The 16,003-nt window shown below is 39.5% G+C and overlaps 1 protein-coding gene and 1 pseudogene across 4 annotated transcripts in view; one reads left to right on the top strand and one right to left on the bottom strand.

The window, feature by feature from the left end:
- Positions 1–15,097, top strand: part of Anapc10 (anaphase promoting complex subunit 10) — a 69,286-nt gene extending 54,189 nt beyond the window's left edge. For 3 of the 4 annotated variants that reach the window (XM_021170454.3, XM_021170452.2, XM_021170453.3), the window contains exon 5: positions 7,435–8,866. In XM_021170454.3, coding sequence (XP_021026113.1) covers positions 7,435–7,665 — 231 coding nt within the window. In that variant the 3' untranslated portion in view covers positions 7,666–8,866. Of the gene's footprint in view, positions 1–7,434; positions 8,867–14,049 lie in introns of those variants that run through there. The other variant, XR_015048624.1, reaches the window with a different exon arrangement.
- On the bottom strand, positions 5,730–6,023 carry LOC110300319 (large ribosomal subunit protein eL37-like; annotated as a pseudogene).
- Positions 15,098–16,003: the final 906 nt, after the last annotated feature.

Genomic DNA, 16,003 nt, shown 5'->3' with positions numbered 1-16,003 from the left:
ATGCCCAGGAGAGGTATTGCTGGATCCTCCGGTAGTACTATGTCCAATTTTCTGAGGAACCGCCAGACTGATTTCCAGAGTGGTTGTACAAGCTTGCAATCCCACCAACAATGGAGGAGTGTTCCTCTTTCTCCACATCCTCGCCAGCATCTGCTGTCACCTGAATTTTTGATCTTAGCCATTCTGACTGGTGTGAGGTGGAATCTCAGGGTTGTTTTGATTTGCATTTCCCTGATGATTAAGGATGTTGAACATTTTTTCAGGTGTTTCTCTGCCATTCGGTATTCCTCAGGTGAGAATTCTTTGTTCAGTTCTGAGCCCCATTTTTTAATGGGGTTATTTGACTTTCTGGAGTCCACCTTCTTGAGTTCTTTATATATATTGGATATTAGTCCCTTATCTGATTTAGGATAGGTGAAGATCCTTTCCCAATCTGTTGGTGGTTTTTTTGTCTTATTGATGGTGTCTTTAGCCTTGCAGAAGCTTTGTAGTTTCATGAGGTCCCACTTGTCAATTCTCGATCTTACAGCACAAGCCATTACTGTTCTATTCAGGAATTTTTCCCCTGTGCCCATATCTTCAAGGCTTTTCCCCACTTTCTCCTCTATAAGTTTCAGTGTCTCTGGTTTTATGTGAAGTTCCTTGATCCACTTAGACTTGACCTTAGTACAAGGAGATAGGAATGGATCGATTCTCATTCTTCTACATGTTAACAACCAGTTGTGCCAGCACCATTTGTTGAAAATGCTGTCTTTCTTCCACTGGATGTTTTTAGCTCCCTTGTCGAAGATCAAGTGACCGTAGGTGTGTGGGTTCATTTCTGGGTCTTCAATTCTATTCCATTGGTCTATTTGTCTGTCACTATACCAGTACCATGCAGTTTTTATCACAATTGCTCTGTAGTAGAGCTTTAGGTCCGGCATGGTGATTCCACCAGAGGTTCTTTTATCCTTGAGAAGAGTTTTTGCTATCCTAGGTTTTTTGTTATTCCAGATGAATTTGCAGATTGCACTTTCTAATTCGTTGAAGAATTGATTTGGAATTTTGATGGGGATTGCATTGAATCTGTAGATTGCTTTTGGCAAGATAGCCATTTTTACAATGTTGATCCTGCCAATCCTTGAGCATGGGAGATCTTTCCATCTTCTGAGATCTTCTAGAATTTCTTTCTTCAGAGACTTGAAGTTTTTATTATACAGATCTTTCACTTCCTTAGTTAGAGTCACGCCAAGATATTTTATATTATTTGTGACTATTGAGAAGGGTGTTGTTTCCCTAATTTCTTTCTCAGCCTGTTTATTCTTTGTGTAGAGAAAGGCCATTGATTTGTTTGAGTTAATTTTATATCCTATGGTTTCTATCTCCAGCGTTGCCTCACTTTGAGTTTTCTTTATTGTGTCTACTTCCCTTTTTAGGTCTAGTATGGTTTTGTTTATTTCCATCACCTGTTTGGATGTGTTTTCTTGTTTTTCTGTAAGGACTTCTACCTGTTTGGTTGTGTTTTCCTGTTTTTCTTTAAGGACTTGTAACTCTTTAGCAGTGTTCTCCTGTATTTCTTTAAGTGAGTTATTAAAGTCCTTCTTGATGTCCTCTACCATCATCATGAGATATGCTTTTAAATCTGGGTGTAGCTTTTTGGGTGTGTTGGGGTGCCCTGGACTGGGCAAAGTGGGAGTGCTGGGTTCTGATGATGGTGAGTGGTCTTTGTTCCTGTTAGTAAGATTCTTACGTTTACCTTTTGCCATCTGGTAATCTCTGGAGTTAGTTGTTATCTGTTTAGAGATTGTTCTTCTGGTGATTCTGTTACAGTCTATCAGCAGACCTGGGAGACAGGCTCTCTCCTCTGAGTTTCAGTGGTCAGAGCACTCTCTGCTGGCAAGCTCTCCTCTTACAGGGAAGGTGCACAGATATCTTGCATTTGGACCTCCTCCTGGCCAAAGAAGAAGGCCCAAAACAGGACCTTTTCCAGAAGCTGTGTTGGTTTGGCAGGTCACAGAAGCTGTCAGCTTCTGTGGTGCACACTCTCACCTGTGCAACTAAGTTCCTAAGTTCGGTGGAGTCCCGGAACCAAGATGGCGCCCGCTGCTCCTGAGGCAGAGGGCTTCCGAGCCAGGCGGACACCTGTCCTCTGGCCGGGAGGGTGGCCGGCCGTCTGCAGCCCTAAAAGGGTGCTGCCTCAGCAGCTCTGTGGCTCCTGCCTGTCCCAGAAGCTGTCAGCTTCTGTGGTGCACACTCTCACCTGTGCAGACTAAGTTCCTAAGTTCGGTGGAGTCCGGGAACCAAGATGACGCCCGCTGTTCCTGAGGCAGAGGGCTTCTGAGCCAGGCGGACACCTGTCCTCTGGCCGGGAGGGTGGCCGGCTGTCTGCGGCCCGAAAAGGGTGCTGCCTCAGCTTCCTTTTCTTTTCTTATCTTATCTTTTCTTTTTGTAATCTTACATGTTTTTTACTTATGTATTATAGTTTCTGATTTTGTGTTTTTATGAGACTTTTTTGTATGTGAATGTGTTATGTCTCTGTATATGTATTTATTGTGCTTTTTCTTTGGCTCTTCTTTCTGTTGTTGGTTTTGCTTTAGATGCCTGTTTTAAATGAGGAAGAGCAAGAAAGGATATGGATTTGGAGACGGGGGAGAGGATCTAGGAGATGTTGGGGGAAGGAGAAATCATAATCAGAATATATTGTATGGAAAATGTTATATTTATTTTTAAAAAAGCAATCTATATTAAGCTTTATTATATAAATTCACAAAACTAAAAGGCTTTTAGCAACATGTAATTGTTGCATATAAATGTATTTGTTTGAGTTGATAATGATCCAAGAGGCCTTGGCATTGTATAATGGTGTTGAATTCCTGTTTATCTTAACACTGGAAAAGTTATATCTTGATGCCATGGACCTTTTGCATATAAAGTAAAGATTAAAATGTGTAAGATGGCTCAGCAATTAAGAGCACTGGTTGCTCTTCAGCGGACCTGAATTCGATGCCCAGTACGTACATCACTGTTCACAACTATCTATCACTCCAGTTGCAGGGGATCCAACACCCTCTTCTGGCTTTTGTGGATATCAGGCATGTGCGTGCTACACAGCTATCCAAGCAGACAAAATACAAAATGCCCACATACTTAAATAAAGTTAATTAAAATAAACACTATACCTTATGGAGCCACTGCAAGGCTGAACTGTCAGTCCATATACATTTTAAAGGAATGTCTGGTAGAGTAAGGACCCCCAAAGTAGAAAGTCATAAATTGAGAAAACTGTAATGTGGTCAGCCTTGTTTGATGGATGTCTCTTACTCACCCCTAGGTCAGTCCCATTGTCTTTCTCCTCAGTCCCTTTCAGAAGTCCGCATTTCCATAATGTGTTTTTGTATTGTAATATCACATCAATAATCCTTAATCAGAATACAGCTCTGCAGTGCGAGACTTTTTTTTTTCTCATATAGATCTCTTCATTTTCCTGGTGTAGTTTTTTGTGATATTTACTGAAGTCACGAGCATTTTATTATTGTAGGTACATATGTATTATTTATAAATGTTCAATGCTTAAATTCTGTTTTGAGGCATTATCTTGTTTTCCTTGAAATTACTAGCAGTCTTCTTTTCCTGCCCTAATTTTCAAAATGTTACTGTGAATGTATCTGTAGCTCCTCTGACAACTCAATAAAGTATCCCTTGAAATAGCCATGCTTAGTTAGTGTCTTAATTCCCTGTCTTTTTCCTGTGTTCATCCCCTCCTGACCATCAGTGTAGCTGCTATTTCAGTGTGTCTGTACAAGGGATATGTAAGGAGGGATTTATTATATGTGTGAGGGGTTTTATGCCCCACTCACATAGGAGATGGTTCCCTGTAAGGTATTCAAAAGATACCATGGAAGTACACATGGCAGAAGTTTAAAAGTGATGATTGCTTAGGGCACTAGAGAACAAGCAGTGTGCAATAAAGGAACATTACCTAAACTTTCTGGAAGTGACCCAGACTCTGCCAGCCCTCATAGCCAACCTTATGACCGAGTATTCTGCAGAAGCAGCTGATACCCTTCCTCTCAGATGTTATGAATTCAGACATGCCCTTGGTGTAGGACTTGACAAAGCTGCAGGAAAAAGGTGATTGATTGCAGGCTGCAGTACTGCCCAGGTGAACCAGACGGTCAGGTGATGTGCAGATCTCCTGAGTTTCAAAAAGTGACTGCAGCCTCACTTCTACTCTCTTCTTTCCCCCATTGGAGGTGCTTGGATCAAACCACAGGGGCCTCTACCATGTTCCACTACCATGCTGTACTCCTGGCCACTTGCAACAGTTACTTGTCCTCTTGCTTGTATGAAATGAAGTCCTCATTGCAGCCCTGACTGGTCTAGAATCCCTAAACGTATCTAGAAGTCATCACACCCCAGCTTGCTTAGTAGATGGGAGCATGGGCATGGGCATGGGCCACTGAGCCTGGCTTATTCTCTCCTTTTCCCTTGAAAATGTCTCTTGTATACCACTTAATGAAAAAAGTGAGGAGAAGGAATCCTGAAAATGAACTGTGGATTACCCTACATTACACTACAGGTGACCATGAGAATGTTTCTCTCAGATCTGACCCACAGATCTGAACTGTGTCTGATGAGTAACTGATTGATAGGCCCAGTACTGCTGTCTAGAATCAATTACCACGTTTCTTCTAAGGGTATACCTCTCATTTAGCTCCTAGCAAAGACTGAGCATAACAGGTGCTCAAGGAGGCTTGTCTCTTACCCAAATTAACTGTAATTGCACTGTAGCCTGCTACACATTCAGACAGCTTGGCAACCCGCTTTCCTCTGGGTTCAGACCAGCATCAGCCTTTGGCAGGTCTTTCTGCATTCCCCAGGCTCCTGCCTCATTTTCTTTCACAGACCCTTCTCATTTTACTTTTCTTGACTTTAAATCCAGATTCTGTGTCAGCTTTTCAGATATGCATAGCTATCTTACCTATTTTGCCTTCAGTGTTATCTGAGGAATTTTTGTTACCTCTTCTTTTTGCAGATCTTTATTTCTGGATCCCAGGTCCTCATCTTTCTTGTTTTGCTTCCCTTTTGGGTGGAATTCATCCTCCACATGGGAGGTAAATTATTGAAACCTTGCATGACTGAAAACTTTTATTTTAATCTCACCCTTGAGGGATGAGTTGGCTGAGTATGAAGTTCTAGTTTGGAAGTGATTTCCCCTCACTATTTTAAACACATTCTCCATCACCTCATAGTTTTCAGTGTAAATCTGAGAAATGCAACGCCACTTTTGATTTCTGATACTTTGTATAATTTCTTGATCCCTGATGCTTTGAGGGCTCATGGTGTTTTACCTTGTCATTGTGTCAGGTCCCCATTAGTGTGGGGACACCTGTCTTGCAGTCCTGTGACATGCTCATGTGCTTTGATAGTTCCCATTTTTTGTTTTCTCTGTTCTCTCACACGGAATCAGGCTGACGTGTTTAACTACGATGCTTTGTGCATTGATTCCCATTTTTTTTTATTTCCCATTGTTTTCCAAGCAATTAATTTAACTTCTGTTTCTTAAGAACTTTTAGTTTTCGTGTGTGTGTTTTTTCAGTTTCTAAGGTCTCTTTCTGTTCTTTGATTTAAGAGAATAGCAGTATGTTCTTGTTTGATGGATATGTTGTGTTACTGATTTCTTGCATTCCCGTCAGTGCCTCTCATGGGAATTAAAAAAAAAAAATCAGAACATTTATTTTATGAAATTCTCAAGATGAACTAGATGCTGCAACAGCTGCCCTCTTGGGTTTAGGTGTTGTTCCTTCTTGGAATCCATGTCTAAATCTGTGATAGACAATTTTTAGGAACCTAATCTGCCCAGTCCCCATAGTGTTTCATCTCTTAGCATTGGCACTTCAGTTATAATTTGTCTTGCATTTGACAGAGTAGCCACATTTGTGGCGGGCTCACTTCTGAAGGTGGTAGGCCTTAGAGCCACAGCAACAGCACGGTGTGTGCATCCTATTGCGACGCTTTCCAAAGGCTGCCATTCCTTTCATCATCTTGCTTCTACCGAGGCCAAAGAGTGAATTCTTTTTTTTGTTGTTGTTTTACTTGTTTTCTTATTTCATTTTCTTTCTTTGTTTGTTTATTTATTTTCTTTCATTTTGTTTATTTGTTCACATGTTGGGAGATCCCTGGCTATTTTTATCATATTTAAAGAGTTCAGTTTGGTAGTTTGTGCTTATGATAGAGGTTATTGCTCAGTATTGACAGGTCCTTCAGCCTTTGCTCATGCTTCCTTTCTGAGATGTAGAATGCTCACCTTATTTAAAACTGTATCTGCGAGTTGTATCTTGGGTATTCTGAGCTTCTGGGCATCTGAGCTAATATCCACTTAACAGTGAGTGCATATCATGTGTGTTCTTTTGTGATTGGGTTACCTCACTCAGGATGATATACTCCAGATCCATCCATTTGCCTATGAATTTCATAAATTCACTGTTTTTAATAGCTGAGTAGTACTCCGTTGTATTAATGTACCACATTTTCTGTATCCATCCCTCTGGAATACCCAAGATAAAATTCACAAACTGCCGCAGGCTGGCCTCAACGTGGGGCCCTCAATCAATCCGCAGAAGAATCAGGGTCCTGGTACAGGTGGGCAGGGAGTTGGCAAAAAAGTGACAAACAGACTCGAACACAAGGGAGTGTTGTATCTGAATGTAATGTCTCAAAGCAAGCATCAGACTTATATTACAGAAGGAGACAAGGAGATTAAGTGATATATTAAGGTCATCCAAGGTATATTGAGGTTACCTGATGCAAAATGACTTTTACAACAAAACAGAGGAATGCATACATAAAAGCTAAAAAGAACCAACTGGGATAAAAACCAATGTTAACAACTGGGATCAAAAGCAGCCTCACCTAAGGTCAGTTTAATCTTAGAAGCAATTTCTAAATGACCTAAGTACACTTCTATCATTTTGTACCATGTATTTATGCAAAGTGAAAGTGTTAGCACTCATGACTATAAAATCAAAATATCAATCAACTAAAAAAAAATCAACAATGTTCTACATTTATACTCTCAAATAATTTCATCTTTAATAAACTATAAAATTATATATTCCAAAGTATTATGTTAAAATCAGTTATGATTTAGTATTAATAAATGCTTTATCTGTTTTATCTATATGCTCAGGGTCACATAAAAGTTCATAAGTTTGGGGAGGAAGTATGGGATGTGGAACAGTCAGAGGGTGGATGGTGGAGGGGGCGGGGCGGGAATAAAATATGGAGTGTAAAAAACAATTAAATAAAAAAGTTCATAAGTTTAAGAAGCCATGGGTTAGTAGGCCAATTAAGGTGGTTAGTATTGTTATTATCTCAGTGAGTATAGTTTTAGAATTCATTCATTATAAACTTATTCATGAAAATATAATTGAATTTTTTTTTTTTTCTTATCAGCAACTTGAATTGGTGGAACCAAGTGGCTGGATTCACGTTCCTTTAACTGACAATCATAAGAAGCCAACTCGCACATTCATGATACAGATTGCTGTTCTAGCCAATCATCAGAATGGAAGAGATACCCACATGAGACAAATTAAAATATACACACCAGTGGAAGAGAGCTCCATTGGGAAATTCCCTAGATGCACAACCATTGATTTCATGATGTATCGTTCAATACGGTGACTTTAAAATGGACAGAAGTGAACAGACATTTGTTTTATCCTATCATTGGATAGTATATCAAGTATCTTTGGTGAAAAGGCGTGTTACTTTGCAATTTTACATACATTTTAAAATAATTTAGATAAATAACTTTTAGGTCATGTCTGTTTTTTATATAATAAAGCTCATATATTTTATGTTGCTAAAAATGAATTTGAAGTCAATCTTTAAATTTTTCTTTATATTAAAACTAGTTAAACTGAAAATTTGAAGATATATATACTATGTGTTTGCTTTATGGTGATTATTTCATATAATGGTTGTTGGATATTGGGAGCAAAATGGAATTTTCAATAGCATCGAAGTGGAAACTTAAAGGTACTTTGGAATATTAGTTGTGTTGGATGGTGTTTTCCTGGAGCAGACATGTGAAGGAATGTTTTCCTGAAGCAGACACAGGTGAAAGACCAAGGAAGACAGGTGAAGGAACATTTGGCTGAAACAGACCCAGGTATGTTCTGCTAAGGCAAGCATGTGAGAGGGCTCTGAGTGAAGACATGCATGTATTGGTCCTCCTTACATTGCATAGTTGAGCTGCATTTTTTGGGACTCTAACATCAAAATCTTCTGGTGGTGTGCTACTGCTTCTTGTTGCTTCTGCAGATTTGGGCTGATTGGCAGAGACCTGTCAGCTGAGACATACTTAATGTGCTGAAGCAAAGCACGTGCTGAGACAATAACATGTGGAGGACACTTGATGTCTGGAGAGAGGATAAATAGGACTCACAGTGACAGAGGCTGAACTAGTCTTGCTTATAGAGCTATCTGTGCAACGCTTGAGAGGCACAGCTGAGAACTTTTCCTGGTGTTCCTGTTGGCCATGGTCCTTCCTGTTGACTAGTGCCAGGGCTAAGGCCTGGCTGTCTCTGCTAGGTAGTGCCATCGCTGCTGATTGGTGTTTGCTCTCTTGACTTCTGTGAACTGAACTGCTGATTTCCTGACAATGCAGATGGGAGTTGCTCTAAAGAACCATATCTTAAACAAATCTACTTCCCCTGTGTTCTTTCCTTCCACTACTTCTGGTGGATGGAAGGCTAAAAGGAAGGTTAAAGCATTTAAGAACCCTCATTTAAAAAGAGGCTTGAAAAAATTTAAGTTACACATTAATTTTTTTTTTAGAGGAAAATAAATGTTTGTGTCACCCCCCCCCCCTCCCAAACAATGATAACTCAATCTCTGGGTGCAACAACTAGAATCCTAATCTTGTAAGCCATATTAAATCTAAATCCTCAGGTGACAAATCCTGGCAGATTTGCCATTTAAGCTGGGGACACTAGTATCTACATCTTGCCTTCTCGATAACCCTGTCCAAAAAGCCCCTAACTCTCCTGCTTCCTCTCTTCCTCTCTCCAACCTTGAAGTCTTACCTACTTGCCCAGTGATTGGTCCTTGTATTCAGACAGCCCCTCCTGGGAAAGCGGAATTAACATCATAAGTGGAATTAATACAGGCATCACCAGAGCCATCCACAACACTTTCCTTTCTCTGTACTAATAAAAAACAAAACTTTTCTCACAAATATAAATTGAGCACAACTACTACCATTTTGTAATTTATAAAGTACAAGATAGACCTAACACCCAGTCCATCATTTTTGTCAATAAAATAGAACACTGTCATATCTCCTAACTTAAAAGACGTATAATTCTACACCTGACTTATGTCCTGGTTTTAGATTGTATGCCATCTGAAAACCATCCTCTCAAATCTGTTTTCTCAATGTTAAATAGCCTGGGTTGGCTTTGAGACTATAAGTAGTCTTTCAACTCCATCAGAAATCTGAGAATGACCAACATTATCTGAAGATACAGGAAGCCTAACACAGCTTCCAGACCTGAGACAAGTTGTAGAGACAGCTGCCTGCCCATATAGCCCCAGTAAGTCAGGAAGTTGGAGCATCAATCTTCAGCCTTCTGGCCCAGAATCATCTGACAGATCTTTGAAAAACAGGAATTGTTAAGGATTAGCCTATTGTCTCAGCAGATCTAAGCTGTCCTAACCTGAACATTGTGTCCTTAGATAGCCAATTTCTGCCCAGTGGCCACCTGGCCACAGTGTATCACTTCCCTTGGAGGTATAGATGCTCTGTTGCTTTGAATCCACGAATGGGAAGCTGTTAGGAGATTATCTCAGCAAGTGAATAAATAACATTAAATGTCACATTCTGTGGATTTATGACTTTTTTGAAAACCAACTATCTGTAAAGTAATCTGGACTGTTGTCCATTAATTATCCTCAGCTATTTCTAATTAAAATATCTAAAACACCCTAACAATAAACTCAGAGCCATGAATTTGCTATTTGGCCCTTAACTCATGGGCTTAAACATCTCAGATCAGCTTATAATGGCATTTATAGAAGGACTGGGTCCAAGTCTTGTACTTACAAAACTTTTATATCAATAGAAGAAATTTATATCGATGAAACCTTGATTCTGTATCAAAATAAATTCTGTACCAAAGTAAGAAATTATGAATACAACTTAGTAACAATTATAACGATTTCTACCAAATGAGATTATGGCTGCATAATAAATTCTAGCTATTTCTTCCTTGTTCCAATTATGACCGTTTCTAAATTCCCTAGAAAGACAACCTTAGAATAACCACCCCCAGTCCCAAAGCCCAGGGGACTGGGATGACGACTCTACATAACTTCTTCAAGCTGAATATGGGCGTTGAGATATTTATGAAGGGGAGGAGGAAGGGTAAAGAAAATGGGGGAGTTGGTTGGCTTTAAGAAGCCACACCAATGGTTTTATTAGTCTCTGATATCTGTGTCCTGACTGGATCTGGCTGAAAATCCAAGACATCAGGAGTTCAAGCAGGTCAGTTCAGCATATCTAACAATGAGACTCACCAAGGCTGTATATTCTGTAATATACAAACCTCAAAACAAAATTTTAGTGTCATCAAGATAACTTTTTTTGTTTGATTCTCTGGAATCTAGTCCTCTGGCGGTCACCCTCTACCAAATTTGATCCATATTACTCTAGAAGGTGGATAGACATGAAGCACCTTTTCTAAAAACACAAAGACAAAACCTTTCTTCCAAATCAGCAGATCCTTGAGCCAGTAACCAGAAAAACCGTTACATTGACCTCTTTCCCAGAGGAATCATATAACCACAAAACTCAAAATCACACCCATTTTGAAAGTTAAAACAATCCAAAACAAATGAAGTAAACTAACATACTGTATGTGCCTGTTTTGCCAAGCAGGCTCCAAGAATCCCATGGAGCCCATGGTAGACAGAATTTGAGTATTCTGTGAGGCGTATTAGAGCGATATATCTTTATATCATCTTTTAAACAATTGATTCACACTTCTATCTATACCTGCTTATAAGCAGGCAGCTAGTCACAGCAGGATTGAAACCCAGAATTCCCATGGGGCGGGGCTCATGGTAGACAGAATTTGAGTATTCTGTAAGATGTAATAGAGCAATATATCTTTATGCCATCTTTTAAACAATTCACACTTTCACTAATATCTGCCTGTAGGAAGCAGGTAGTGTTTACTTGTTAAGCTCTCTGCCTAGAGCAGCCATCTTGTTATATCATCTATCTGTTTGGCTTTCTGCCTGGAGCCACAGACATTTATAATTAATACCTGATCATAGGTAGTTATCACTGCTCTCTTTACTTGGAGTCAGTGACTAATTTTTCCTGTCTTAGTTCCGAAACTGGGGCAAAATTCCCCACGTGATTTGGACAGAATCTGCATATAAATGTATCTTAAAAGCAAATAATCGCAATTTTATAAATTCACAGTTCAATCAATCTCTGCCCCAAGAAGTAGGCAACTTCATTCTCCTCCTGACTAAGAGTAGCCTGCAGTCCCCACAGCAGGGGATCTTGGAGCCTGCTTTCTTTGTTTTGATTCCTGCACTTGAGTCGCACTACCCAGCTACTCACTTAAAAAAATAAAACTCTAACTCCCAGGCTAATAATCTTAAATTTCTAGTGGATTCTTACCCAACATGTTGGTTTGCTATACCCAGCTACTATTAGCCCCAGTGGTTTCGTCAGCCAACCAGTTCTCATCTTGTGGAGACGACTCTCTGGCTCAGAGCTCCAAAATCTCTCCACCCAACTCATTAAGTTCTAACGGTGAGTCAGTCTTACCACACCAGCCCCATGCTTCAAAACCCCCACAGCCTTTGTGGTGCACCTCTGTCTGGCAAACTCACGCTTTGTCACTGGACCTTTCTCTCTGGAACCCAGGCAAACCATGGCGTGAAAGAAAACACACAAACTTAGTTCAGAAACAATGGTAACTCAATCTCTAGGTGCAACAACTAGAATCCTAATCTTGTAAGCCATATTAAATCTAAATCCTGCCATATTTGCCATATAAGCTGGGAGACACTGGTGCTACATCTTGTCCTCTCGCTAACCCCGTCCAAAAAGCCAAAATTAAGTGTTTCTAATGTGAGTTTGTTTGTTTGTTTTTTTATATAGTATCAAAATAAACTGGCATTAGGTGTCTGTTATGATTCAGTCTATTTCTGTCTGCTGGTCCATTCCTGTAATCTAGCACTCTGGAGGCAGAGGCATGAGGAGTTTGAGTTCCAGTCCATACAGGTTGACCTTGTCTTAAAGAAACTGGAAGCTTTTTAGAAGGAGAGAAGCCAATCTAATTTGGAGAATACAATTGTCTTACCCTTTCCATGAAATATTTGTAACCCTAGGGTTTGCCCATATTCTGACAAAATCATATTAGAAGTTGCCATTATAATTTGAAGTTTATCTTAGTCCATATAACACTTAGAAGAATTTTAATTTTTGACATTGTAAAATCTTCCAAAGATAATATTTTCTATGAGAATTTTAAAAAAGAAATAGCATATATATGTATGCATACTTAGAGAAAGAGAGAGAGAACTTGGTTTACCAATGAATGTTGGCTAGTTGATAGCATTGTGCCCTGTGTCTGATTGGGGTGGAGTCATCAGCTCCCCCAAGACTCATTTTTGTCTTACAAAGGTTGTTCTTGCACTGTTGGTATATGTAAGTATAAAACAAGGATGTCTACAGAATAACAATGTGCTGGCTTTACTTTATTCTGATAGCAAGCACTGTTCGATTGATTATCACTGAAAATACTGTTTCATTTCCTCAGTCATCAAAGCTTCCTACAACACCTGATGGCAGAGTAGGGTAAAGTGCAGTCTAGCATCCCCCATTTGTCTACTCAGTTCCACGCCTCAGCATCGAGGTGGAATGCTGGGGTTAAACACAGATCTTGTGTATGTTAAGCATGCTCTCTACCTCTGAGTTATAGCCCCCAGTCTACACTTTACTTTTAAGACTGCACTTTTTTAAAAAAAAATTTTTTTTGTTTTTTTTCGAGACAGGGTTTTTCTGTGTAGCCCTGGCTGTCCTGGAACTCACTCTGTAGACCAGGCTGTACTAGAACTCAGAAATCCTCGAACTCAGTTTATGGTTATACGGTTAAATTTTCATACATAATTTTCACATATAATCTAGAGTATATGACACTTGGAAAATGAGTTTGAGGAAATGTCATAAATTTTAAAATGTGGAATTTTAAATTTTACTTATCAAAGAACACAGCTCTGAAAGGAAGTTGATATAACTGTTCTTTTGTATGCCTAGATTTGACATAATGAAACCAAGGTGAAGCTGGTGTACACCTTGTTTTTAGTTTCTTGCAGTCTACTAAGGACGGTATCAGGTTTCTAATCAGCCAAATTGGAATCCAGAAAATGGTATGATCTCTGATTCATGAAAAAGACTGTAGAAAGTTTACTGTTTACCCTGGGAGATGGGGTGAGGCCAAGGACGATACTGTGGAGAAGGCAGTGTTTAGAAAGAAATGTTCTTTGTGATAATGGCTAGTATTTCACTTTTCACAGTTGTTCTTGAATTTTGACTATCATTGTTTTTATATGAGTAATTAATTGGAAATGTAATTGTATATTCTGAACTAAGAGACATTTTGATACATTTATTCTTGTTTTAAAACTTTCAACATTTAAAACACAGATTTTTAAAAGTAATTTTAGACCCCCATGCCTCCTGGTCTCTTAGCCATATGGGTACTATTTTAAGTACAAAATCAGATATGTGTGCAGTGTTTTAGAAAATTGTAACCACTTTAAACTTAAGTAGAATAAATGGTTTATTATTTCAGGGTTTTACTTTGTTAAATTTAAATTTAGCACTTATCTTTTAAAAATAGAAATTTCAATATATTACACTTAAGTACTAGGGTATATGATTTATATGGTTTAGTTGTCTATGGACAGTTTTGCTTTGAAAATCTTTTAGGTCAAGGTTATCTTCCTTCATTCACATTCTTGACTTCTGTTGTGACTCAGGGAGATGGCACTGGGAACACTTTCTGCACTTTATCAGCCTTCAAGATCCCTGAGCTTGCTCTACCATTTTGTTGGTTTGGTTTTTCTTCATTTATTTGTACTCACTATGATGGCTGTTCCTGGTTGTCAACTTGACTACATCTGGAATGAACTACAACCCAGAAATGGAAGGCACACCTGTGATCCAGATCTTGAGGCTGAAAGACACGGGCTGCTGACCCATATCTTGACATGGAGATCTTGATAGTGGCTACGAAAAGCTTTGTATGAGAGATAGTTATATCGTGTTAGGCATATTTATGACCTGGTTATTGTTTCATTTGGACATGACATATGATTTTTTGTGTCAAGCTAAGGGGTGGAATGTGATGGCTGTTTCTGGTTGTCAACTTGACTATATCTGGAATAAACAACAATCCAGAAGTGGAAGGCACATCTGTGATCCAGATCTTTAGGCTAAAAGACACAGGTGTGCCTTCCATTTCTGGGTTGAAACAACCAGATTCATGGGACTGAGCAACTACTGGATTCTTGGACTTCCCATTCACAGCTGCCCATTGTTGGGTTAGTTGGACTGCAGACTGTAAGTCATTACAATAGATTTCCTTAATACATAGAGACATTCTGTAAGTTCCTGAACCCTAATACACCCACAAAGCCTTGAGGGAGGCTGATAGAGTGAGGGTGAGAGCCTCAAAGATGAGCTTAACGTACTCCATTCACATTAGAGTCGTCACTCTAAGCCTCATTCACCAGAAGACTATATTATAAAACATGAAAATGTTATAATCTCTCGCAACCTTAGTGCTGAAAGTTAGACTTCTCGTCAATGCTGTTAAAAGGCTACTTTCCAAAGTACCCTCACTTTATTCCGTGGCTACCTCATTGTTACTGTGTGTCTTCTTCACTGAGCAGAACCAGTTCACTATTTTCCAAGTATGCAAACTTGTGAAAATTTCTGAGGAAATTTTTATTTACAGAAAAGCTATTTAACATGATTCTTTTTTTTATTTTTTTATTTTTTTGTTTTTCGAGACAGGGTTTCTCTGTGTAGCCCTGGCTGTCCTGGAACTCACTCTGTAGACCAGGCTGGCCTCGAACTCGGAAATCCGCCTGCCTCTGCCTCCCAAGTGCTGGGATTAAAGGTGTGCGCCACCACCGCCCGGCTTAACATGATTCTTATTCAAGCATTTACCATCTTAGTCAAAATTACTGTGATTATAGCCTTAGCTTTCCACTGAAGTGGTTCACAGTCACCATAAAACCTTCTACTATGTGTTCACTTTGCCAATGTGGAGAGCAAATGACTCTTCTCTCCCTGTGGTCTCAGAATGAATTCTGCAGACTGTTTTGTAGACTAGTTCTTCCCCGGCCCCCTGGCACTCATCTGTAGTGGGATATCCAGATTCCTAACAGATCATTTCCTGTTGTTTCTACAGCAGTGTCAAAATACTGATCACTTACCGAGAAGGGAAGTGTCCAGAAGGCTGAAGTATTGTTCAGCCAGCTGATTCTTGGCTGTTAATAGAAGAATAATGTTAGCATTGCTAAACAGATGACATGCCATCCAGATATTAATAAGCACATGCGGTGTTTATCTCTGTCATGGAAAGAGATTGTACTGTTCATTCACAATGTAAGTTTACTAGCAGGGTATGGGGGTACTCCTGTAGTTCTAGCACTTCAGAAGCAGAGGCAGGCAAATCTGCAAGTTCGAGGCTAGTCTGGTCAACACAGGTGAATTCTAGACCATCCAGGATTGCACAATCAGAACCTGTCTCAAAACAAACAAACAAACACAAAATCATCAATAAACCCCTAAAAACAAACCCAATCACCATCACCACCACCACCACCACCAACGACTGCTTTCTGAAGACATCCTTGCAGGCAACTGGGTGCAACATTTGAAACTTTCAGCTGGCAGACGGGTAACAAGGTGTGATGATAACTC

This window comes from Mus caroli, unplaced genomic scaffold, assembly GCF_978045245.1.
Source record: "Mus caroli unplaced genomic scaffold, Mus_caroli_1 scaffold_10, whole genome shotgun sequence".
NCBI lineage: Eukaryota > Metazoa > Chordata > Mammalia > Rodentia > Muridae > Mus > Mus caroli.
The sequence above is the reverse complement of the archived record's forward strand: the minus strand, read 5'-3'. Positions and strand labels throughout refer to the sequence as shown.